At 38.4% G+C, this 23,846-nt stretch overlaps 2 protein-coding genes and 1 long non-coding RNA gene across 8 annotated transcripts in view; 1 reads left to right on the top strand and 2 right to left on the bottom strand.

Moving 5' to 3' along the window:
* Positions 1–21,877, bottom strand: part of LOC100699559 (sodium/glucose cotransporter 1) — a 29,332-nt gene extending 7,455 nt beyond the window's left edge. Inside the window, exons 1-15 of one of the 4 annotated variants that reach the window (XM_019361133.2) lie at positions 13,606–13,808; positions 13,175–13,246; positions 10,904–11,008; positions 10,660–10,719; positions 10,463–10,567; positions 10,264–10,369; positions 9,724–9,804; positions 9,423–9,631; positions 7,063–7,198; positions 6,838–6,945; positions 6,605–6,755; positions 6,351–6,519; positions 5,098–5,313; positions 4,620–4,725; positions 2,966–4,510 (exon numbers count right to left, since the gene is read on the bottom strand). In XM_019361133.2, coding sequence (XP_019216678.1) covers positions 4,302–4,510; positions 4,620–4,725; positions 5,098–5,313; positions 6,351–6,519; positions 6,605–6,755; positions 6,838–6,945; positions 7,063–7,198; positions 9,423–9,631; positions 9,724–9,804; positions 10,264–10,369; positions 10,463–10,567; positions 10,660–10,719; positions 10,904–11,008; positions 13,175–13,246; positions 13,606–13,752 — 1,980 coding nt within the window. In that variant the 5' untranslated portion in view covers positions 13,753–13,808 and the 3' untranslated portion in view covers positions 2,966–4,301. Of the gene's footprint in view, positions 1–13; positions 120–209; positions 315–457; positions 518–689; positions 795–1,068; positions 1,141–2,002; positions 2,211–2,965; positions 4,511–4,619; positions 4,726–5,097; positions 5,314–6,350; positions 6,520–6,604; positions 6,756–6,837; positions 6,946–7,062; positions 7,199–9,422; positions 9,632–9,723; positions 9,805–10,263; positions 10,370–10,462; positions 10,568–10,659; positions 10,720–10,903; positions 11,009–13,174; positions 13,247–13,605; positions 13,809–21,835 lie in introns of those variants that run through there. The other 3 variants (XM_019361132.2, XM_019361130.2, XM_019361131.2) reach the window with 3 other exon arrangements.
* Positions 2,352–23,846, bottom strand: part of LOC100699287 (sodium/glucose cotransporter 1) — a 39,958-nt gene continuing 18,463 nt past the window's right edge. The window contains exons 14-16 of one of the 2 annotated variants that reach the window (XR_002062748.1): positions 23,709–23,814; positions 22,111–23,599; positions 2,352–2,966 (exon numbers count right to left, since the gene is read on the bottom strand). Coding sequence is in view for 1 of the 2 variants with exons in the window: in XM_019361134.2 (XP_019216679.1) it covers positions 23,391–23,599; positions 23,709–23,814 (315 nt within the window). In the remaining variant the exon portion in view is untranslated. Of the gene's footprint in view, positions 2,967–22,028; positions 23,600–23,708; positions 23,815–23,846 lie in introns of those variants that run through there. The other variant, XM_019361134.2, reaches the window with a different exon arrangement.
* On the top strand, positions 17,821–21,825 carry LOC109202810 (uncharacterized). 2 transcript variants are annotated; one of them, XR_002062750.2, is made up of 4 exons: positions 17,821–17,836; positions 18,516–18,577; positions 21,086–21,199; positions 21,283–21,825. It is a non-coding gene; the product is annotated as an uncharacterized LOC109202810 (long non-coding RNA). The 2 variants fall into 2 exon arrangements; XR_002062749.2 differs by lacking the exon at positions 17,821–17,836 and adding an exon at positions 18,242–18,295.

Here is a 23,846-nt window from a genome sequence, read left to right as displayed (position 1 = left end):
CCTGTGTACAAACCTGTGACAGTGTACAGTGCCGTAATCGCTAGAAGTGCAATAACAGCGAGGTAGATATTCAACCCAAGTGCCTGCTGGATGAAAATTGCACCCGAGAACATGTCTGCCTATATGGGGAAAGGTAAAAAAATGCAGGATTTTATTCAAGATCATCCACAAATGGAACAGTGTGTTCTGCAGCTCTTGGAGGGACTCACTGAGATTTTGGTGAAGACATACAAGAAGAGGGAGAGAACAGAGAGATAAATGCGAATTCGCTGTCCTCCAAACCTCTTCTTCAAGTACTCAGGCATGGTGACGATCTAAATACATCCACAAAACATGAGATTTTACTCATTACTCACACTGTAGATAAACACAGTGGTTATGAATGCCCATTTGGATAGGGGAATTAATACATATAAGGAACTTTAAGGCCAGTGTGTAGCATTAATGTTCTGTTTACCCCAGCTTTAATGTAAATGGGCACAAAGAGCCATCCCAGAATGACGACCACAACAAGAGCCTGAAAAACACAAATATAGAAGAAATAATCAGATATCCTGTTTCATTTCATCGTCCTTAGGGTGGAGCTCTCATAAAAATCTATCAGTTGACCTGAGAAAGATAACTGATAAAGTATCAGGCACAAGAAATACATGAGAAGTGATATAACCGGCTCAAAAACAGTTACTCACATTCCATTCGAATCCACCAATGGCTATTCCCGAAGCTGCAGCAGTACCAGCGATTCCTACAAAGTGGCCGCTGCCAATATTGCTGGCAAACAGCGATGCTCCGATCTGTGGAGAGCACAGTTCAGTCTGTTAGTAGCTTTGTTTTAACAATCAGAATCCATTATGGGGTTTTTTCAAAGGTCATATACTCAGCACATTAAATAAGTACTAAATGGTTTTACACACTTGATTGCTCTAATAAAAATATGACAATTCATAAAATTCTTCTATTATGACACCCTTAATCACATTATATTCCATCTATTAGAACAAAACACTAAAAACTAATTACTTTGCATGGATTATAAAGTAAAGGAGCCTGCCAAGGAAAGATACTCACCGGCCACCAAACCATACTCCTCCCTGCAAGGAAGAAGCCACCTACAGTGGATCGGTTGGTGCGGATCATAGCCTGTAATAGAACAATTTTTGATGGTCAATAAATCTGTGCAAAATAGCAACACACTACTCTGACAATCTGTTCATAAGCATCACATACAGTATATATGGACAAAAGTATCAGGCCACAACTCTTAAGTTTTCAGTTCCATTGCCACAGGTGTATAAAATCAAGCACCTAGCCATACAATGTGCTTTAAAAATATTTGTGGAAGAATGAGTCATTTTAAAATAATAGAACTGCAGTGTAATAGAATGCCAGTGTTGCAACTAGGCACTTAAGTTTTTTCCCTCCTAGATATTACATTTAGCAACAACTCAGCTACAAATTAGCAGACCATGTAAAGTTACAGAGCTTGGGTTACAGTTTGAGTCCTGAGGCATAACCCTCCTGTGGCACTAACATCAGAGCAAACTGGGCACTTCATAGGATGTATTTCCATGGCCTAGCAGCTCCTGTAGGTGTGATGGTTACGTGGCTCAGTAATTTTGTTCGTATGGTATAATTCTTATTTTTAAAATTGTGGGTGATTTCACACAATTTAAAGATATCACAGTAAAAGATAAATAAATATTATGAAATGCGAAATATGTGTCTGCGATCTGCTGTGGAAAGCTATTGTACGAGGTTGCTGAGAAAGAATCTATAACTGTGCAAAATGATGATTAGTAAAAAATGACACCTTTGTTACTTAGTAAGTTGCCTCTCAAATTAACACAAAACGAAATGCTATTTTTTTCTTTGGCAATGTAATTCATTACTACGATTAACAGAAAATTTCATAGATCAAAAAAACTTAAAGCTATAAAACTGTTAGGGAGCTACAGAGACAGGGGATTTAAAGAATGATCAGGCGAAGGATTGCAAAACTTACCAATACTCCAACCCCCAGGACAACCAGAAAGTACACCACGATAACGGAGATGTCTGCCGCATTTCTAAGGGCCACGGTGTTGCCTGTGTTGTTTTGTGCATTTCTATTTATGTAGGAAAATCCATAATACGAATAATCTTGTGACATTTTGGCTGGGATGGAGAACAGCAGTGTTACTCGAGCTGTCCCTGCTTGTCTGAAGCATTTACACAAAGCGATTACCTTTATAACCTTTGGTGTGTGTGTGTGTGTGTGTGTGTGTGTGGTTGTGTCTGTGTGTCTGGGTGTGTGTGTTGGAGAGATAGTGTGTCAAAGAAGGAGGCATAGATGTAAAAGAGGGTAATAAAGAGTGGATTTAATCATTGATCATGATTTAATCATCTAAATCATTAAAACACATGCTAGTTGAAAGTGAATGCACATGTAAATCTTACAGTTTCACAAATGTTGGTTTAAAAATGAATGTGTTAAAATATGTAACCGTTTAGCAAATAATATTGTTAATTATAAACCTACAAGGAAATACCTGAAGTGAAGATACTGGGGTTGCCCAAACACAAAAAACTAACAGGTAGTATTTGTATTGCAGTGGGTTATAGCCCAAATTTAATAAAGTAGAATCCAGTTTAGGATGCTGCAAGTGTGTACATGACAGCTCTGTTAAACTTTAACCATTTGCTGTGTCACTGATAAACTGATTTTGACAGCTTCGTTGATAAGTAAAACAAGAATAGCCGTCAAATACCGTCACTGATAACTTGTCTCACTCATGTCAAGGAAACAAGGAAATATTTTTTCTCACTTACTGCAAGTCTATGACAGCTAATATTCACAGGAAATAATAATAATAAAACATGTCCCCCCCCCCCCTTTCTAGGTTATTTATTAGTCTCACTGCTTTTTGAGGAGGTCTGTGACAGGCTGAAAAATACATGAGAACCAATGTCAGAATTAAAAATGTTACCTGCAATATTCAGCCAAACCAAACAACAACACCAAAACAACAAAGGAAAGACATCAGAAGAGGGTGATATGTATGATTTTTATGTATGTATGTTATAGTTAATGGATGGATACAGTTGATGTTGTGAACCTTTGCATGTTAATATCATTTGGATAAGATAGTCTTTGTTATTCCAGCAGTTGTGAAATTCACAATATTACAGCATCAGAGTGGACAGAGCAGGAATAAATAGATGCAGCATAAGCAAAAAATATTATGAGGTGACTAAAGACGCAACTACTATCAGCTGCCAGTAGGTGTCCCTACAGTAACAGCTTTATGAGCCAGATGTCACTGAGCTCTGACAGGTGAAGAACAGATTGTGTTAAAATAAAATGTTTCTTTCCTTACGCTGTGTTTCCAGTTACTTTGCATGAAACCTGATAAACAAACCACAAGATAGTGTTCAAGGCTCTGTTCTCACCTGTAATGCTCAAAGGTTGCTCTTAGCTTGTAGTAATTATTTGGTTGCGAAGACACAGGTATCCCTGTGTGGCGTAGGTGTGGTTCCCAAAAAGCAACACCCTGCATTCCATGAACGTATGATTCACCAAACTCAGCAAAATTTTTTTATGGCATCGGCATAATAAAGTTATTATTGTAGTTACTATTTGGTCAGTTAAGGTTTTATTGGTTTTATATTGTCTTTTTTATATTGCCTGAAGGCCAGAGAAGATATAAGAAAAAGATATGGCACCAGAGTGTAACTCTGAGAGAGTTCTGCAACAGAAAAGATGGTGGTAGAAGAAACGTCATGATACATTATTTGAGGATAAACGTTTGTAGTATTTTTGTCTGATCTGAATAGTGATTTTATACACAAGGGTTTTATGTCCTGGTGACCACTGTAATGAAAGCTAAATGTAATAATGGTTCAGAATACCTACACAAACAAGAGCCCAAAGGTGATCACAGATCACAGTGCTGGATTGTTCTTTACAAGTGAAGGCTAACCTGCAGCTTCATTCACAAAATATTTCAAACTTACCATTAAGATATAGAAGAAAATTCATACTTAGCCCAAATGATCTTCAGACATTTTAGAACAATAAATAGCATACAAATGTGTACATATTTATGCACCTCTTCAACATTTTTTAAGTCTAATACGTATTAATATATTACAGTACTGTCTACTGGTTCACTTAAACTTTTAAATACCAGGAAACGATAAAGAAAAACACAGTGCTCTAAAAATATAAGGTTTAAACAGGGTTTTAGGGCTGAGGCCTACTGAGCAGTCTGTTCAATTTGTATAAATTAGAGAGTCGGAGAGCAGTTGGAATCAGCTGACTCTTAGCCAAAATAGGCATGACAGAACACAGCTACACACAGAAGGATGAAGGCGTTGACATTGACTACATTTCTCCACAGAGGCACCTCTGAGGTGTCTGTCAGCTTCTTCTGCAGCTCTTCCTCCTCTTCTTTAGTCAGTTTGGGAGCTTTTTTGGTTTCCAGGCCGCAGAAGCACATCACCGCTTTCTTCAAGAAGCCAGGCTCATCATCTGCAAAAGCAGAAACAAGAGAAAAGAAAGTTTGCATGTATTTGTTTATATGTATGAATGCATATTTACTGTGTTATATTTTACTCTGCTGCGTATGTCAGCTCATTACCGTCTGAGTCCACACTGTTGGAGTCTTGGTTATCAGTCCAATCATCCATCTCAAGATCGACCCTCTCCTCTGTACAGTTCCTCAGGCTCCAGCACAGTCGATACAGCTAGTCACACAGCACAAAATGTGGTGAAAAATGTTATCAGAAAATGTATCATTTTATTTTGTTTATTAATAACTGATTAAACACAGTTTAACAAGGCAGATATCAAGGTTAAAGCAGGTTAAATTTCCATACTAGATCAGTCTGGTGGAAGCTGGAAGATGAGGACAGAGGGAAGGTGTGTTAGGAGGCAGCAAGACAGAAGAAAAAAGCAGGAGTGTAGAGGCAACTGTAAATGTAGGGACTACGGCTCTCTGTGTCACTGATGTGTGATCAATGACCATGAAATCTCATACTCTATACAACTATTTACAGGTGCATTGGTAGTTTGGTGTCTTTCAGTGAATGCTCACCTTTGGTAAATTAAAAACTTACATGTTTGTCGTCAATAGGTTTGGTCATGAGAGACACTGCCAGCATGACGATGCCGGAGATGACAAACAGAATGAGCCCAAAGTAAAGGTAGTGAACTCCACATATGATAGTGGGACAGTTACTGGGGACAGCACAGCTACCTGTCCCATAAATGAACTCAGTAATCATCCTGCTCAAGCCGATACACAGCCCTATTAAGAGGCCATAAAATGCACCCTGTGGAAAGAAAGAAAAAAAGAAAAACATGACTATAAATTGAAAAAAGGTAAATAAATACAATATAGTAATATAGTGATAGATAGCAACATGTATATTGTATTTGAAGAAATAGTTTTGGATAAATGCTTCTTGCTAAAAGTGAGATTGAATCTGCGCTACATTTAGCTGCATATTAAACATGAAGCTGGAATCATGATTCTTACAGTATATTAACATACCAGCATTTGTAACTCTTATTAGCTAACATGCATCCTGTGTTTAATATGTACGCATCCAAAATATAAAAATAGTGTCTACAAAAAGTAGTTGGACAGTTCATGAAGCAATATTTACCACTTTTGCCCAAGTGTAATACTATTTTTTGACCAGGACCTACTGGGATGTTACTTATGGCAAGCTGATTCTCCACACATAGAAAGTGACTATTTGTATGGAAACCAGAGATAACTATAAGACAATGAAATTTTGCAATTTAATTATGAATACAGACTTCGAAAGCAGGGGCTCACAATTCTTCTGACTTGCTGAGTTTTAAGTAGTAAGTTTCTGCCAAGTTACCATGGGGATGAAAAGTTTTTTGGTGGCCTAGTGCTTACAGCAATGTTGCATTTTAATGAAATGTTGGTTTTACATTTCAATCATGATGTGGAAATTTTGTAATAGTTAAACAACGTATTAATAATTGAACTTTTTCAGTGGTTGTGGGTGGAAATAACTACTTTTGCCAAGAAGCACTCTGACAGCTCTATTTTATTCCCAGTCCATCTACTAAGCCGAGCTATGAACTACTTGGCTTATTTTTCTCTACAGACTTACAGATTGGTTTAATCATTTATCCCTAACACTCAGCAAAAACGTAAACTGTTTTTCTCAAAATGTCAAATGACAAAAGCTTTGCTCTTGATAACATTTTCCTGACTAAATCCCAGATTATGTGAAGGATTCTGTCAGTGCACAAAACCACACTGAAGAACAGATTTCTTTTTTATTTCATGAAAAGGGCAAGCAAACATTGAATCAAGGGGGCAACTCACAGTCTCATTGACACGTTTGCAAAAAATGGCAAGCAAGAAGACAGCTGCAACAGGTGGGGCAAGGTAACTGGTGATGGATTGAGTGTAGACAAAGAGCTGACCACTTTGGGCAGCCTGCACCACAGGAATCCATGCTATGCTCACACCAATCAGGGCCAAGATAAACACTCTGTACATAGTTGAAAAAAATGCAATCAGTATTCAACAATTTAGACAATCATTGTATCAGACACAACAACAAAAACGTGTTTTACCTGCCAGCAATCATGAGTTCCTTCTCACTAGCAAAGCGCCGGATCCTAGTGTAAATGTCCATGGTGAAGAGAGTACTGGCACTGTTGAAGATAGAGGTAAGGGAGCTCATCAAAGAGGCCAGCATCACAGACAGCATAAGACCTCGCAAGCCTGAAATAGAGTAACAGATTAAAAAGCAGAAATATAAAAAAATCTGCAATTATTAACAGTTAATAAAACAAAGGTCACCAACCTTTAGGCATGAGTTCCACGACCAGTTTCGGATACGCGATGTTGCTGCAGCCCACCTTGGTCCCACAGTGTTTTTCACATTCATCTGGATCCACACATGCTACCACATCTAGATTAAAGGCAAGAAAATCCGCAGTATGTCTGTTTATCACAACTTTTAATATACCAGTAAGCTTGCTACATAGGTTACATGTAACAGACTCTTAAAACCACACACCACACTCACCTGTGTACAGGATCCTGCTAATCATCCCGGGGAAAACCATGAGGAACATGGGCAGTATCTTCAGGTAACCACATAGGATACAACCTCCTTTCACGTGAGAGAGACTCTTGGCAGAGAGGCAGCGCTGCACAATCACCTACAATTAGGAAATAATGGTAGAACAATGATGGGTGGTAAGCAACATTTACTCATATACCCAGATTCACTGTGAAGTATTGTAATTGTACAATATTGCAGCGAGCTGAGAAATCAGAAAGCAAGAAACTCACAAGGAGGCACTGAATCTTCAAATACTGCTGTAAACCCTACAACTCCAAAGGCTGTGCTCTTTTATTCTGCATACTAACACTGTGCTTCCAGGAGGTTACTATCACTGTGCATAACTTATAACATTTACATCTCTTGTCCATCATAAAGAACATGTATAAATCTACACAGACCTGCAGCATGGAACAAACTATAACAGCTACATAACAATAACAGTAAACATAATTTTCTTAAATTCAATATGAAACACAGTGTTCCAGAGGCATGATGGGAAATTACATTTAGACACTCCCACACTCCACACAGCCCTCACCTAGGAGGTTAGCTGTTCCCAACAACCCACATGTCTGTGTCAAAATCTTTGACATGTTGGGGGAGGTGACACCGTCGTTGAGTCAGATTAGAAGATTCCTCAGTGGTCTCTCAAGTTGGGTTGAGAGTCTAGGGTTGATGATGGGGCCCTGAGTGCAAGACAAGGAGTGCTCATCATGGAGCAAAACCACCCAATGATCAGCTGCACCACTCTTTCCACTCTGACTAAGGTTGCTACCTCTAGGCTAGGCAGGTGGTGCTTCAGCAGCTTCACAAGGCTTTGTGCCTTGTCTTGTTATGATCAGCAGCGGCCTATTCTTCTTAAATTCCAGCATCATGACATATCCATGTGTTTTTTTCTCTTCATCCATGTCTTCTTTATCTGTGGTTTCTGCTCCTCATGTTCAAGTCACTCAAATGTTAAATTCGTGGTAAGAAGACGTAAAGTGAGTTTTAGCCTTTTTCCACCTTTATTCAAATATCTATTACTGTTTACAAGTACTTTGTTCTCTGGGCTTTATTAGCCTACAATCTCTATTGTAGGCTCTCTTTCTGCTCTCCTTGCCTCAAATGGTTTTCCAGTATTATTGCAGACTCTTGTATCTCCTGACCATTGCCAATTCTCAGCCTTTTGCAGGTTCTGTGCTCTCTCTCCTGGCCTCCATTGGCCCTTGAGCAATATTGTAGGCTCTCTCTTCTTTTCTGAACTCCCAGCCTTTTGGAGACTCTCTGCTTTCCATCCTGGCCTGTGATGGCCCTTAAGCCTTAGCGCAGGCTCACACTCTCTTCTGCCTCTGACAGGCCTTGAGCCAAAATTCTCTCTCTCTCCTCCTTTCCTGACCTCTGTCACATTGCAGCCTTAATGCAGGCTCTGGCCTGGCCCCCAACAGCTTTCCAGCCTTATTACAGGCCTTTTTCTTCCTACTCACCTCTGTCAACCCACAAGTCTTATCGCAGGTTCATATCACTCTCTACTGGCCTCTGATGGCCCTTGAGCTTTTATCGCAGGCTCATTTTCTATCCTGCTTCCCTCTTTCCTGTTTGCTATCTGGACCTTTTCATCAGTTGACTATAGTCTGTTCCTTTGTTCATGTAGCTGCTAATTTGAATGTGCTTTATATTATACAGCACTGATCTTCCCAGGCTCTTATGTTTTTCTTTTGTGAACTCTTGTTTTAATTTAAATCATCTCAGGATTTGTAATCTGGTATGATGGGTCATCTGAGTCTAATTGCCAAACAACTTAATTGAATTCTGTGTCTTAATAAATCATGGATCAGTTCTTTCAAATAATCTTTTGTTATTAAAATAACTTTACACATAAGATTAATAGGGAAGATCTATAATCACTCATCTACCTGCTTTTCTATTCGGTCTATTCTTTACATCCACTTCCCACATTAGACTCAGTCCTGACATCCTTGCTCTTGTCCAGTCATTTTTCACTGCCCTCTCCTTGCTACTTACTCTCCTCTCTGCATACTTTTAAATCTCAGTGCTTGTCTGTCATTCTGCCTTTATGATTCCTATTCATGCAACCCAGTTCTTCCTCATCTCTGCTTCACCCTATTTACTCATAGCTCGATCCAAGACTCTATCTGCATTTTCAACACCTTGAACATGAATTTCTTTCAATTGATTTGTTCGTATAGAAATAGTAGAATTTAGTATGAATATATGAACACACCGAGGCAATCAGTTGAATGTGTCTCGGTTTTTGACTACAAACTGGTTGCTGAAAACTGCAGTTGAGCTGCCCAATGCTTATTTGCTTAACTCACCTGATCAGTGCAAAAGTACCAGATGCACTGAATAGTGAGTCCAAATACGAGACCAGGCCATGGGAGGTCTCCTGTAACTGGATCCCTGAAGAGATGGAAGGAGTCTGGTCGGGGCTCATAGCAGTTTGCACTGACGTTACCCGTGATTGAGGGGACAGCTTGCATGTAGAGTTTCTCAAAGTTTTCATATCCCTTCACTTCATTAAAAGCTGAGAAAAATCATGTGCAAGTTAGATCAGCATTTTTATTTATTTTTGTAACTTTCCAATAAATGATTTGTATGTAAAATATTTCATATTACCAAAGCCCATCAGAATGAATGATCCAATAAGCATGATAAAGGTTTGTAAAGTGTCTGTGTAGATCACTGCTGCCAGTCCACCTGGGATAAAATATATGATGTTATCAGTCTGTGAAAATCGTCACTTAATCACTTGAGATTTTATCAGCATTAATATACATAAAAAATACCTCTTCAATAAACTCATCACATCATTGCGTAACTACTCATTCTTATAAAACTTGTAATTGTGGATACGTTGTTACAAAACAGTAACAGAAGGCCAATTCAGGCTTATCATAGTCCATGGCAATCAACCACAGCAACTCAGCAAAGATAAACCAACAATGAAGAAAGAGAGCGATTGTGTGTGTGTGTGTGTGTGTGTGTGTGTGTGTGTGTGTGTGTGTGGCCTGTGTCTACATCTCCATGTACGGCCTTGAGAAGACTTTACCCCCAGTCATAATATAACTGTAGATATTACATCTTGGGTAGTTTATGAGGAAATGTCTGTTTGTAAGTTCAGTAAAATACGAAATGATTTTTTCTCTGTGTACAAACCTGTGACAGTATACAGTGCCGTAATCGCTAGAAGTGCAATAACAGCGAGGTAGATATTCAACCCAAAGGCCTGCTGGATGAAAATTGCACCCGAGAAAATGTCTGCCTGAATGGGGAGAAAAAAAATGTAGGATTTCATTTAGGACCATCCAAAACAGGTACAATAGAAATATTCTCTGATTTTCTTTCAGGAACTTACTGAAATTTTGGTGAAGACATACAAGACAAGGGAAAGAAGAGAGAGATAAATGCAAATGCGCTGTCCTCCGAACCTCTTCTTCAAGTACTCGGGCATGGTGACGATCTAAATACATCCACAAAACATGAGATTTTACTCATTACTCATTGCATATTTAGAAAGGGTAAATAAATAAATATATGAGGGCTTTTGTTTACCCCAGCTCTAATGTAGATGGGCACAAAGATCCATCCCAGGATAACAATGGCAAAAAGAGCCTGAAACACACATTATGCAATAATCAGGAATCCTGTTTACTTTCATCCTTCTTTCCTCTGCACGATGGAGCCTCATAAAAATCAATAAACTATAAGCTGACATGAACTGATACAGAATCAGAGGTGAGAAATTCTTCTATATAACAAGTGATAATGGATGAGTGGCTCAGGAACAGTTACTCACATTCCATTCAAATCCACCAATGGCTATTCCTGCAGCTGCTCCAGTACCAGCAATTCCTACGAAATGGACACTGCCAATATTGCTGGCAAACAGCGATGCTCCGATCTGTGGAGAGCACAGTTAAATCTGTCAGTAGGTCCATTTGTAAATTAAGGAGACTTAAGAATTCATTCAAGACTCCACTTGGTTATGCTTTTTATTAGGTGTGGGAATTTAACTTGTGAATTGCGATGAATTAATTTCAAAGTGGAATCAAAGGGGAACTTTTGCCAATGCACGATATCCTTGTATACCGATCACACTGATGCACACAGTTACAAAAATGGAAGAATCAGAAGAAAGCGCAAAAGGGAGTTTGCATACCACCAAAGCACTTTAACCTACCATCTAAATGCAAAACATGTTGCAGCGAGCACAGAAGCCGTGGGAGCTGTTAGCGCTAGCAGTTCGAGTACCAACAAAAGGTGTCGGCAGCCCAAACTTGATGAAATGACTGGTTTCAGGACCAAAATTAGTAAGTCAAAATCGGACAAACATACAAATTCTCTCGCAAAATGTATTGCTCTGGACTGTAGACCACTATCAGTGGTAGAAGATAGGGGGTTAGAAATTGTGCTCCAGATTCAGATGAGGAAGCCCTGTGTAACGGGGCCCTGAGTTTGTACAGAGCAGAAAATCACCATCAGCGAGACAGACTATCCGCTGCAGTGGTGGTCCAGTCGAGCGGGGATCAACCCAGTCCTGGCCTGCCAGTATTTGATTAGTCCTGCCGCTTCTGTCCCATGTGAGAGACTGTTCTCACTTGCAGGTCACATTGTAACAAAAAAGAGAACTGCTTTGAGCTCTGAAAAAGTAAACAGGCTAGTTCTTTCTAAGTAACTGTCTGAAAGAGGTGGACAATAAATAAGCATGGAGGTATTGTGTCCAGTGAGTTTGTTATTTTTTGCACTAAAATGTTCGATGACCACACTGTTTTAGCCTAATGTACAAAATGTTGGTTAAGGTTACTCAGAGTTTAAAGGTGAAGCTGGTCAAATAACCTTTTACGTTTCTGCCTTATTTTTTTAAGAATTAAAACTGCATTTTATGTTGAAATTATTATTATTAAAAATGGTAAATGGCCTGTATTTGTATAGCGCTTTACTTAGTCCCTAAGGACCCCAAAGCGCTTTACACTACATTCAGTCATCCACCCATTCACACACACATTCACACACTGGTGATGGCAAGCTACATTGTAGCCACAGCTGCCCTGGGGCGCACTGACAGAGGCGAGGCTGCTGGGCACTGGCACCACCGGGCCTTCTGACCCCCACCAGTAGGCAACTATTATTATTTAAAATAACTTAAGTACTTTAAGTACTTAAAGTACTTAAAATAACATTACTTTTAAGTGTGTCCAGTTTTGGCCAGGGATATTATTATTTTTTCTGTTTTGCATTTAAATACAGTTTAAATCCTTTTCCCCATAAATTAAAAGAGCTTGAGTTGACAATATTCATGTCAATGTCTAATATTTATTCTGTCGTCCACTAAAACCCTTTAAAATTAAAAAACATTTGCACTTTGGGGAAAATTTTCTTGTGTGATTAAATGTGATTAATCAAGATTAATTAATTGCAAAGCCTCTAATTAATTAGATTAATTTTTTAATCGACTGCCACCCATACTTTTTATCTTTGCCCATATTCTCAGTATATTGTGTAAATATTAAATGATTTACACATTTGATTACTTAGAAGTAATTAAGATAATTTGTTAACCTCAAATAACTCCATAAATCATATTTATATGGGACTTTACTGTTCTTAATCTCCATTCAAAACTAGACTAGTAACCAAACCTAATCATACAGCATGTTTATCGACCCCACATCCACGGTCAGTATAGAATCACTAATGAACCTAACATGCATTTTTTAGGAGATGAAACCAGGCACCTGGGAAAAACCCTGTGCTTTCAACATGCTTTAGACTAGTAGTCATATTTTAACCACACATTAATACAGCACATTATCTATCTCACATCCGTGGTCCATGTAGTATGATCAGCTATCCTAAATTGCATGTTAGGATTTGAACCTGGGGGACGTTCTCGCTGTGACGTGACCATGATAATCATTCCACCACCGTGCCATAAAATGCTTCTTTTATGATACCTTACATCACATTTTATTCTACCCATTGGAACAAAGCAATAAAAAATTGTTAATGGCTCTAAATGCAGGAAGAATACTGTAAAGCATCTAATTCTAAATATAAAGATACTCACCGGCCACCACACCATACTCCTCCCTGCAAGGAAGAAGCCACCTACAGTGGATCTGTTAGTGTGGACCATAGACTGTAACAGGACAAAGGCACATTTTAGAAAATCCTTAAATATGTGCAAAACAGTAACAGACGACGCTGAAGGACGTTTTAGTCATGTTGGCCTAATCCACATAATTAGGATATTTTTTTTACAATGGTATATTTTTTTATGGTCCACTAGAAATAATATATGAATTTATGAGATTTTCTAAACATTGGATTCTGTTTTCATTTACATTTTACACAGTGTCCTGACTTTTTTGGAGTCGGGCTTTTAGGACACATTAGGACACTTTAACATACAAACTATACTAAATCTTCTTAGCTGTAAACAATTCATATTGAGGAATTGCAGAGAGATTGGTTTTAAAAAGTGATTGCAAAACTTACCCAAACTCCAACTGCCAAGACGACCAGGAAGTACACCACAATAACAGAGATATCTGCAGCATTATTAAGAGCCGTGGTGTTTTTTGCATCATTTTCTGCATTTCTGTTTATATAAGAGAATCCAAAATAAGAATAATCTTGAGACATTTTGGCTGAGACAGACAGCAGCAGTGTTGCTTGAGTCGGCTCTGTTTGAAGCGTTTGCAGAAAGCGATTACCTTTATAACCTTTGGTGTGCATGTGAGAGGGAGATGAAAGCAGGAGGCGTAGATAGTGTAGATGAAGAAGAAGGGAAAACAAAGAGTGGGTTTGTCTAAGACATTAACACATACTCCAGTTGGCTGAAGGTGGATGCGCATATGAACGTTACTGATTCAAGAATGTTGACCTGAAAAATGTGTTAAAATGTGTAACTGTTTACCAAATAATATTGTTAATTATTAACCCTACAAGGGAATACCTCAAGTACATACACCCGGGTTTGTTAAAAACAAAAACTTACAGGTAATCTTTGCATTGCAATGACTTATAGCTTAAATTTAATTCAGTCCAACTGAATTTATGTTGCTGCAAGTGTGTACATAAAAGCTCTGTTAAACTGTAAAAATCTGTTTGGATTTTGACACCTATGCCCATCAGTAAAATAAGCATTGCTATTAAACACATTCACTGATAACTTGTCACACTCATAATTTGCACATCAAGGATTATGGAGTTAAATTAGTTTCAGAAGTTAGTTATGATATGATCCACAAGCATAAACTAAGATTAATAAATCTGTTCAATGAATTATGTGTAATTACCGAGCACTCATAAATACATGCTCCAATTCACACACAAATCTGAACCCATGTGAAATTATTTTACAAGTGCAGATATGAAAACCTGAACAGAGTTAGAGTTCAGCTTCACAAATCTCATTAATTTGGCTTTAAGAAAGCTTCCTGACAAGTGTCTAAATATAGTTGAAAGACTGTTTGCACTTGCTTAGAGATCATTACATGTGCATGCACAAATCACCTGATACCAATAAATGTGCTGCTGTTACATGCTGGACATTTTTCTGCTGCGAAAAATAGTCAGTCTTCAGCTGTAAATGGCAGAACATCGTGGCCATAAAGTCCTCAGCCTCTCAGCCTCTCAAGCGAGCATATGCTAAATTATCTCTTATATTGTTTATGCATAGATATAATCCAGGCCACCTTTAAAAACATTTTAGAAAGAGTTTTTAGTTCTCAAAAGCTCAGTGTCACCGTTGCAACAAATAAAACTTAAGCTGAAGCTCAATTAGGAAAGATCTGTTATCCCTCATTTGTTTGTATTCTTGTGTGTTCAGTTGCAGTTGCATTCTTTACATCACTTCCTCTTTCTCACACCATCAAACTCAATGCTGGCTCCTCTAGTCCATGGATATAAACCAGTTGTTCTGTTCTGCGGTGTTGGGTCATTGGAGTCCAACTGTCAAATCAAATGGCTTATTAATTGAATTCTGTATCCTCATAAATCATGTTCAGTTGCTCCATATGATATTTGCTTATTGAACTAATGTCTTATTTATTTGAATGTCGATATCATTCAGATAATGTGGGATAACACATTGTTGGAGGTATTTCCCCTCTTTGCTATGATCGGTGTTGAGAAGTACTTCATTACACTACTCGCTACATTACTTTCATGTTACTTTGTAAAATAACTGAAACACATTGTCTCATAATTATCATTTAAAAATACATAACGCTGAGGCTACAGTGTCACACCACACACTTGGTAGTGTGGTGTGACACTGTAGCTGTGGTGGTGATTCTACTGTGGAAACATGAACAGGTAGAAATGGAGGCAGCAGCCTGACTGCTCATCAGTGTTTTACATATCCTGTAAAAAACAGCAGATGCTTGCAAAGAACCAAAATTGTGTTAGGAGCGTAATGCAACTGTTTCTTTCTCGATTCACATCCCTAGTGTACACTGTTAGATGCCAATTTACAAATGTTGTAAATTATACATCAGGGAAACAAAACAACTTGTGTTGAAGAGAGTTACGAACACAGAAGAGCTACCTCGTAGACTCTGCAGTCTATTTACACTTACAGTCTAGTGGCCAATCTTTCACTGATGAGGATGTGCAAAAACAAGTGAACAAAAACAAGAACCAGAGCACTGCAAAGTCAAACACTGGTGAGGTGCAAGGCTGTGGAAATGTTCTGGGGCCTGGACAGCGTCAGAGATGGAACTTGACTGCGGGTCAACTTCGGCGGTGATGGACCACCTCAGGAGGATTGGCCATAGGCCGGCAATGTCTGCCGTGTCTCTACAGTAACAGCCTGGTGGCTTGGCTGGAGGCCAGTGTGGATAGAGAGGGTGGGACAGCTCAGGAGGCTTTTGTGTAATCAGCTCTCATGTTTGGATTTAGGAGACAGATACCCTCCCTACTTTCAAAATTAGACTTGAAACTTTTCTTTTTGATAAAGTTTATAGTTAGGGCTAGATCTGGTGAATAGACTGTGGATTATTCCCTGCCAGAAGGTTTTGTAAATATTATATCTGCTACATGCAACTTCATTTACCCTGTTTTCAGAGTCCTGCCTTTGAGTCCAGCCTGCCAATTGACAGTGACACCCAGAGCCTTGGAAATGGCTTTGTGAACCTTTCCAAACTGATAGATGTCAGTTACTGTGTTTCTGATCTGTTTTTCAGTTTCTTTAGGTCCTGGCGTGATGTTTGAGATCTTTTACACTGCTTCATTTTGTCAGATGGGTTCTGTTTCAGCGATTTCTTGATTCAGCAGGTGTAGCAGGTGTAATGAGGCCTGGTTGTGGCTTGTGATATTGAACTTGGGTGTTTAATAAATGTGGTTAATCAGTTAAAAATTACATTTTTATATTTATTTGTATTTGAATACAAAAAAATGTGTTTAATGATCTGAAATATGAGAGTCTGATAAATATTAAAATAAGAAAATCAGGAAGGGTCTTTGTTCACAACACTGCAGGTGTTTTACCTTCTGATAAGTGCAATAAAACAGTCAAGTAAAGCATACAAATCCTTCATCTTATCATTCTCTGATAACAGCAGGCTAACATACAGCTGTAGCAGCAAAAAAAAAAAAAGTTTCTTATTTAAGTGTAAATGTGTAACCATTCATCTATTTGTTTTCTTCTGTTTATCCAATTCCAAAAGTGTTTTCATAGATTGATTGATAGATCTATCGATCTCTCTCAAAACATCAAAGACAGATGTTCATCTTTTTCCATTAAATAAAAAATAATATAAATTTGGAAATAAAAATAAAGCCCTAAAAAAGAGGGAGACTTATGCTTATAAATATCTCTTACTTTGTAGTTTAGCACTGATCTCCATCACAAAGTCAACTTGGGGATATGATCCATATAGTGAACCTCTGTAAAAAGGAGCAAGTACTATCAGCAACCAACAGGTGTCTCTAAAGTAACAGTTTACGAGCCACATGGCACTAAGCTCACACAGATGAAGAACAGATCGTGTTAAAAATGTTTGTTTCCTTAGTCTTTGTTTGCAATTACTTTGCATTAACTGTAAACGAAACTTTATGAAAGTTTATTTCGGGATAAACTTTTGAACCATTTTTATGATGAATAGTAATTCTAAACATGCACAGATTGCTGTGGAGTGGAGAGACCTTCTTTAGAGTGGCTAAATATAAAGCTCCATTTAAAGTTATGTAACAAACTTATGTAACACGAGCAATAATGAAGCATTTAAACACAAAACTTTCAATTAAATTATGTCTGAAAACGTTAAATCCATTTCGTCCATTATAATTCATGAAAAATAAAATCATAGAAGACAAACCTGCAGCTCCATTTAAGATCTGTTGTAAAGTTACCGTTAATATAGATAGCATATAAATGTGTAAATATTTATATATTACTTCAACATGTTTGAGGTCTAATATGTGTTATTATGTTACAGCAGGGGCGATTTTAGCCCATTTTTGGGGGTGCTTCAGCACCCCCAAAATGAATCAAAGCACCCCCAAAGATTTCTTACTTTTTTTGGACAATATTTGCTGTCTGTGTGACACACTGCTAAAAATATAAAAACCATACAGTACTTGGTTGAAACATAACATTTTAACAACAAAAGTATAGATAACACCCCCCCTCCCAAAATGGTTTGTTCCAGCTCGGCTCTCCCTTACTCTGGCTCTAGCTCTGTTGCTGCCAGAGCGGCAGCAGACGCAGCGGAGCGGAGGTGTAAGTGCCTGGCTTAAAACAGGACATATTAGCTGCATTTAACCTTCAGTTACTCTTTATATAGTTAGGTAGCAGTCAGGCCATGTTTCTTTTTAGCTGAAAAACATTACACCAGGTAACCTGCAGTGTTGAAAACATGTTTTCCGACAATGTTTGCTGCCCTACAATCCGTCCTACTCTGTAGTAAAATCAGCGACATTTGACCGTCCTGTTGCTCCCATTGAAATTTATATAGCATATTTAAAATCTAAAACTAAAAATTGTCCGTAGCCTACTGTTGTTACCACTGTCCTGTTTGAAATGGATACTAACTAGCTAACTGACTGGATGCCCATTAACCTTAAAACTACGGTTGTGTGTGTGTGTGTGTGTGTGTGTGTATGTGTTTGTGTACAGAGAGACAGCCAGGTTCATAAGGGATATAAGGAAGTTTTTTTCAAAAAAAGGAGCAACATTCAGGTAAAAGTGTAAAAACAAATGATCCATCAATAAAGGATAATGTTGGATCAGTGTTTCAATATTTATATCTTTTATTAGATGTTCATGTGGTTTGGTTATTTGCCTTTTGGTTGAAAGTACACTGAGAGAGGACTTTTTGTTAGTGATCTTAATAGTATTTTTTCATATTAATGTAATTTTTCATCTAATTGAATCCAATCTATTTGTGTATGATTGTCAGTCCAAAGAGGGAGAGAGGAAAGAGGGAACGTCAGGAGAAAGTACATGGTCAGGAAGAAGCAGGTAAGAAAACAGACAGGGAACAGTGACAGGCAAAACAGAAACTATTAAACTGACAAAGAGAAAAAACCTGATTTTACTCACACAATCAGGAAGTTGTGTCCTCCCTATATTAAAGCTGCTATACAGAAGCTGCAAAACAAACTGGGTTGAAACATTTTTGACCCTCTTTAACAACATTCCAACATTATCATTGATTGGGGAGATTAAAATTAATGATATATTTTTATGTGGTTCAGCCACAACTCTACTAAAACCTCAGCCAGTAATAGGTGGGCCAACTTTTGGACTGTCCAGTTGTCTGTATGACTGTCGCAGTACAGTATCAGAAAGTGCCAAACAGCCCTGGTGGAGTGAGGAGCTGTAAAGAGAAGCAGAGTGCTCTGTTTATATTCTAAAAGTGTTTTAAGCTTGTTTCAAAGATTCTGTACAGCAGCTTTAAATGTTTTCCAAAAGCACACATACACTTATCAGTGTTTCTCAAACTTTTTACAGTGTGTACCACCTGAGAAAAATGTCAAGCTCTCCCAAGTACCACTATGAAAGCATGAAACTCATAAATCTTACAACACAAAATTAGTATTATTAAATTAGTAAAATTAGTATCTGCAGTAAAGATTTTTATTTGTAATAATTTATTCTGTTTTGGGAGTATTTTTATGTATCTGTATTATATTATACATACACATTAAAAGTGAATCTCTGTCCAAATGCACTCAGTTTACTTCTTACTCACTATGAGCATCATTCATCATTTTCCCCCAGTAATTAAGGTTAGGATATGTATTTTTTTTTATCCCAATCCATTCTTCTTTTGCAGCATTTAAATAACCTTGATCAGATTTGATGGTTTTGTTACAGACTTTTCAAAAAAAGTGTTTTGCCTTTCTTTCTCAAATGTGGGATTAAATTGTGTTAAAATGTACAAAACAGTGATGTCATGTTTTGTGACGAGGACCCAGGCACAGAGAGACTTGTTGAATTTAAGAATCTTATGATTTAAGAAAGAAATTTGCAGACTTGCACAGAGATGGTAAATTATGATGACTGATAACGGAGACGAAGACAACAGACGACGAGGACAGGGAGGAACAGGGGTTTAAATGCACCAAGGAGACAGTCAGAGAGAACTCGGGACAACTGGAGACATTTAAGGATGCAGGGACTGACAGAGACAGGGAAGAAGTCTCATCGTGACGTGTAAAGTTTATCTTGCCTGGCTGGGCAGCTCTCTGGGTGCTCAGCACCCCCAAAGCTCTGATCCTAGAATCGCCCCTGTGTTACAGCACGGTTTACTTCACTTAAGCTTTCGAATACCTGGAAGAGTTAAAAAAAAGGTCAGTGCTTTTCAAATATAATAATTGCAACACTGATACAGTAGTAATGATACGGCGTACAGAGATTTATAAGTGCAAGAGTGGAGAGCTGTTTGAATTAGCTGACACAGAAGGGTGATGGCGTTGGTATTGACTACGTTCCTCCACAGAGGCACCTCTGAGGTGTCTGTCAGCTTCTTCTTCAGCTCTTCCTCCTCTTCTTTAGTCAGTTGATGTGCCGCAGAAGCACATCACTGCTTTCTTCAAGAAGTTTGGATCCTTCTCACCATCTTTAGAAGAAGAAACAAAAAAAGATTATTCTTCCTCACTCTCCAGTGCAACCTGTATTACCTTCTGCCATTAAATATGGTCTTGGAAGGGTTGTCATACGTCCTCAGTATTTTAAATGACATATCCTTTTCTATATCTGCAACTTTCAGCCTTTCACAGACCCACTGTTCTGTTGGCCATCAGTGGCCCTGAGCCTTAATGCAGGCTTCTCTCCTGTCCCCGCAAGTCTTGTCCTTCTTATCTTCCCTCACCTTTCTTCTGCTGAATGCCCTCCAGTGACCTTAAGTCTTAATGCAGGCTCTCCTTTTTGCCCTCTGCCCTTTCAGGCTTAACTTCGCAATCTCTGTCTCTCTCCTATTATATATCAGCTCCGAGCCTAACAAATATCCCCCTTCTCTATCTTAGCTCTAATCTGACCTCGGAGAGCCTCCGGTGGCCCTCCAGCCTTGTCTCAGACTCATTCTCTTGCTAAACAGACGCTTTCCGCAGTTTCTTACTCAAATGGTGCTTATGCATGTTATGCCTTGCCCTGTGCCATCTGGCTTCATGGATAGATAAAGCTGGTTGTCATCTGCATATCAATGAAAATGTACGCTACACTTTTATAATGATACTGCCTAAGGTTGTCATGGTCTGGGTGAGTCACAGTAATTTTTCACTCCTCCACTGCTCTCCTCCTCTGGGCGGAGTCTTCATCACTCCAGGATCACCACCTAAGACTAACCAAGCCGGCTGTATTTAAGACCAGCGTTCACAAACAGCCTTTGCCAGATTGTCTGCTAACCTACGTTAGTGTATGGCTCCTTGGAAAACTCTGTCACCCTCGCAATCACCTCACTCACCTGGACGCTGGTCTCTCCTCACGTGTCTACAGTTGGTAAAACTCTCAGTTTGTCTTCTCCAGTCTCATCTGCTTTTCCCCCCCTGCCTGTTTGGAATCTCGGATCATTACTCCTCTGGACTCACCCAGGCCTCGTCTCCTCGCCTCCCCCGCCTGTTAAACTCCACCTGAGAACAAGTAAGGCTGTTTCATGCTTCAACTGTGGATCTGTCTAAGTCATTTCCCAAACCAACTCTGACTCAGCTCTCCCTCTGTTTCAGTGCCTCTCCACCATCGGCTCCTGTACCCCTGTTCCCCTTGCTGAGCTTTGCCTATCACAGTTCATGTTCAAATTTCGCAGTAATCTCATAGCTCTAGCTCAGTATTTTTCCCGTTCACATTCATAGCACTGAATTCACTTTGTCTGAGACTTCATAGTTCATGGTCATTCACCCTAGCCTCATTCCTGGCTTTTGCACCTGTAAATATTATCACAACACCATTGTAAATAAAACTCTTGTTCACATGTGAAATCTGAAATGTGAGACGTGTGTCTGCAATCTGCTGTGTAAAGCTATTGTGTGCCAGATCCTTGAGAAAGAATCTACAATTGTGCAAAATGATGATTAGTAAAAAATGACACCTTTGCTATGTAAAGTAAGTTGCCCTTTTAAATTAACATAAAAAGAAATGCTATTTTTTTTCTTTGGCAATTTATTATTACTATTGACAGAAAATTTCATAACTCAAAACAACTTAAAGCTATAAAACTGTTAGAGAGCTACAGAGACAGGAGATTTAAAGAATGATCAGGTGAAGGATTGTAAAACTTACCAATACTCCGACCCCCAGGACAACCAGAAAGTACACCACGATAACGGAAATGGCTGCTGCATTATTAAGGACCACGGTGTTGTCTTCTGCATTTCTATTTATGTAGGAAAATCCATAATATGAATAATGATGTGACATTTTGGCTGGGATGGACATATATGTAACTGTTTAGCAAATAATATTGTTAATTATAAACCTACAAGGTTACACAAAAAACTAACAGGTAGTATTTGTATTGCAGTGGGTTATGTCAATGTCAGAATTAAAAATGTTACCTGCAATATTCAGCCAAACCAAACAACAACACCAAAACAACAAAGGAAAGACATCAGAAGAGGGTGATATGTATGATTTTTATGTATGTATTTTAAAGTTAATGGATGGATACAGTTGATGTTGTGAACCTTTGCATGTTAATATCATTTGGATAAGATAGTCTGTGTTATTCCAGCAGTTGTGAAATTCACAATATTACAGCATCAGAGTGGACAGAGCAGGAATAAATAGATGCAGCATAAGCAAAAAATATTATGAGGTGACTAAAGACGCAACTACTATCAGCAGCCAGTAGGTGTCCCTACAGTAACAGCTTTATGAGCCAGATGTCACTGAGCTCTGACAGGTGAAGAACAGATTGTGTTAAAATAAAATGGTGATGGTTGATGGATCCTTCTTAACGTGATGGTGTGGTTGATAGCTGTCATTCTCTTCTCTTAGCTTGCAGTAAGTTTGGTTGTGTAGAGACCAGTAAACATATCCTGTAGGTGTGGTTCCCAAAAAGCAACACCCTACATTTGATCTCATGACTCACCAAACTCAGCAACCTTTTTTTGTGATGTTGGCATAATAAAGTTATTGTAAAATAAATTATTGTAGTTACTTTTGGCTCAGTTAAGGTTTTATTGGTTTTACATGATCCTTTTTATATTGCCAGAGACAATATAAGAAAAAGATATGGCACCAGAGTGTAACTCTGAGAGAGTTCTGCAACAGAAAAGATGGTGGTAGAAGAAACGTCATGATACATTATTTGAGGATAAACGTTTGTAGTATTTTTGTCTGATCTGAATAGTGATTTTATACACAAGGGTTTTATGTCCTGGTGACCACTGTAATGAAAGCTAAATGTAATAATGGTTCAGAATACCTACACAAACAAGAGCCCAAAGGTGATCACAGATCACAGTGCTGGATTGTTCTTTACAAGTGAAGGCTAACCTGCAGCTTCATTCACAAAATATTTCAAACTTACCATTAAGATATAGAAGAAAATTCATACTTAGCTCAAATGATCTTCAGACATTTTAGAACAATAAATAGCATACAAATGTGTACATATTTATGCACTTCTTCAACATTTTTTAAGTCTAATACGTATTAATATATTACAGTACTGTCTACTGGTTCACTTAAACTTTTAAATACCAGGAAGCGATAAAGAAAAACACAGTGCTCTAAAAATATAAGGTTTAAACAGGGTTTTAGGGCTAAAAATTAAATTTGTATTAATTTGTATAAATTAGAGAGTCGGAGAGCAGTTGGAATCAGCTGACTCTTAGGCAAAATAGGCATGACAGAACACAGCTACACACAGAAGGATGACGGCGTTGGCATTGACTACGTTCCTCCACAGAGGCACCTCTGAGGTGTCTGTCAGCTTCTTCTGCAGCTCTTCCTCCTCTTCTTTAGTCAGTTTGGGAGCTTTTTTGGTTTCCAGGCCGCAGAAGCACATCACCGCTTTCTTCAAGAAGCCAGGCTCATCATCTGCAAAAGCAGAAACAAGAGAAACGAAAGTTTGCATGTATTTGTTTATATGTATGAATGCATATTTACTGTGTTATATTTTACTCTGCTGCGTATGTCAGCTCATTACCGTCTGAGTCCACACTGTTGGAGTCTTGGTTATCAGTCCAATCATCCATCTCAAGATCGACCCTCTCCTCTGTACAGTTCCTCAGGCTCCAGCACAGTCGATACAGCTAGTCACACAGCACAAAATGTGGTGAAAAAT

Source organism: Oreochromis niloticus, linkage group LG7 (genome assembly GCF_001858045.2).
Source record: "Oreochromis niloticus isolate F11D_XX linkage group LG7, O_niloticus_UMD_NMBU, whole genome shotgun sequence".
Classification (NCBI taxonomy): Eukaryota; Metazoa; Chordata; class Actinopteri; order Cichliformes; family Cichlidae; genus Oreochromis; species Oreochromis niloticus.
Note: the sequence above shows the minus strand (reverse complement) of the source record. Positions and strands in the feature narration are given on the sequence as shown.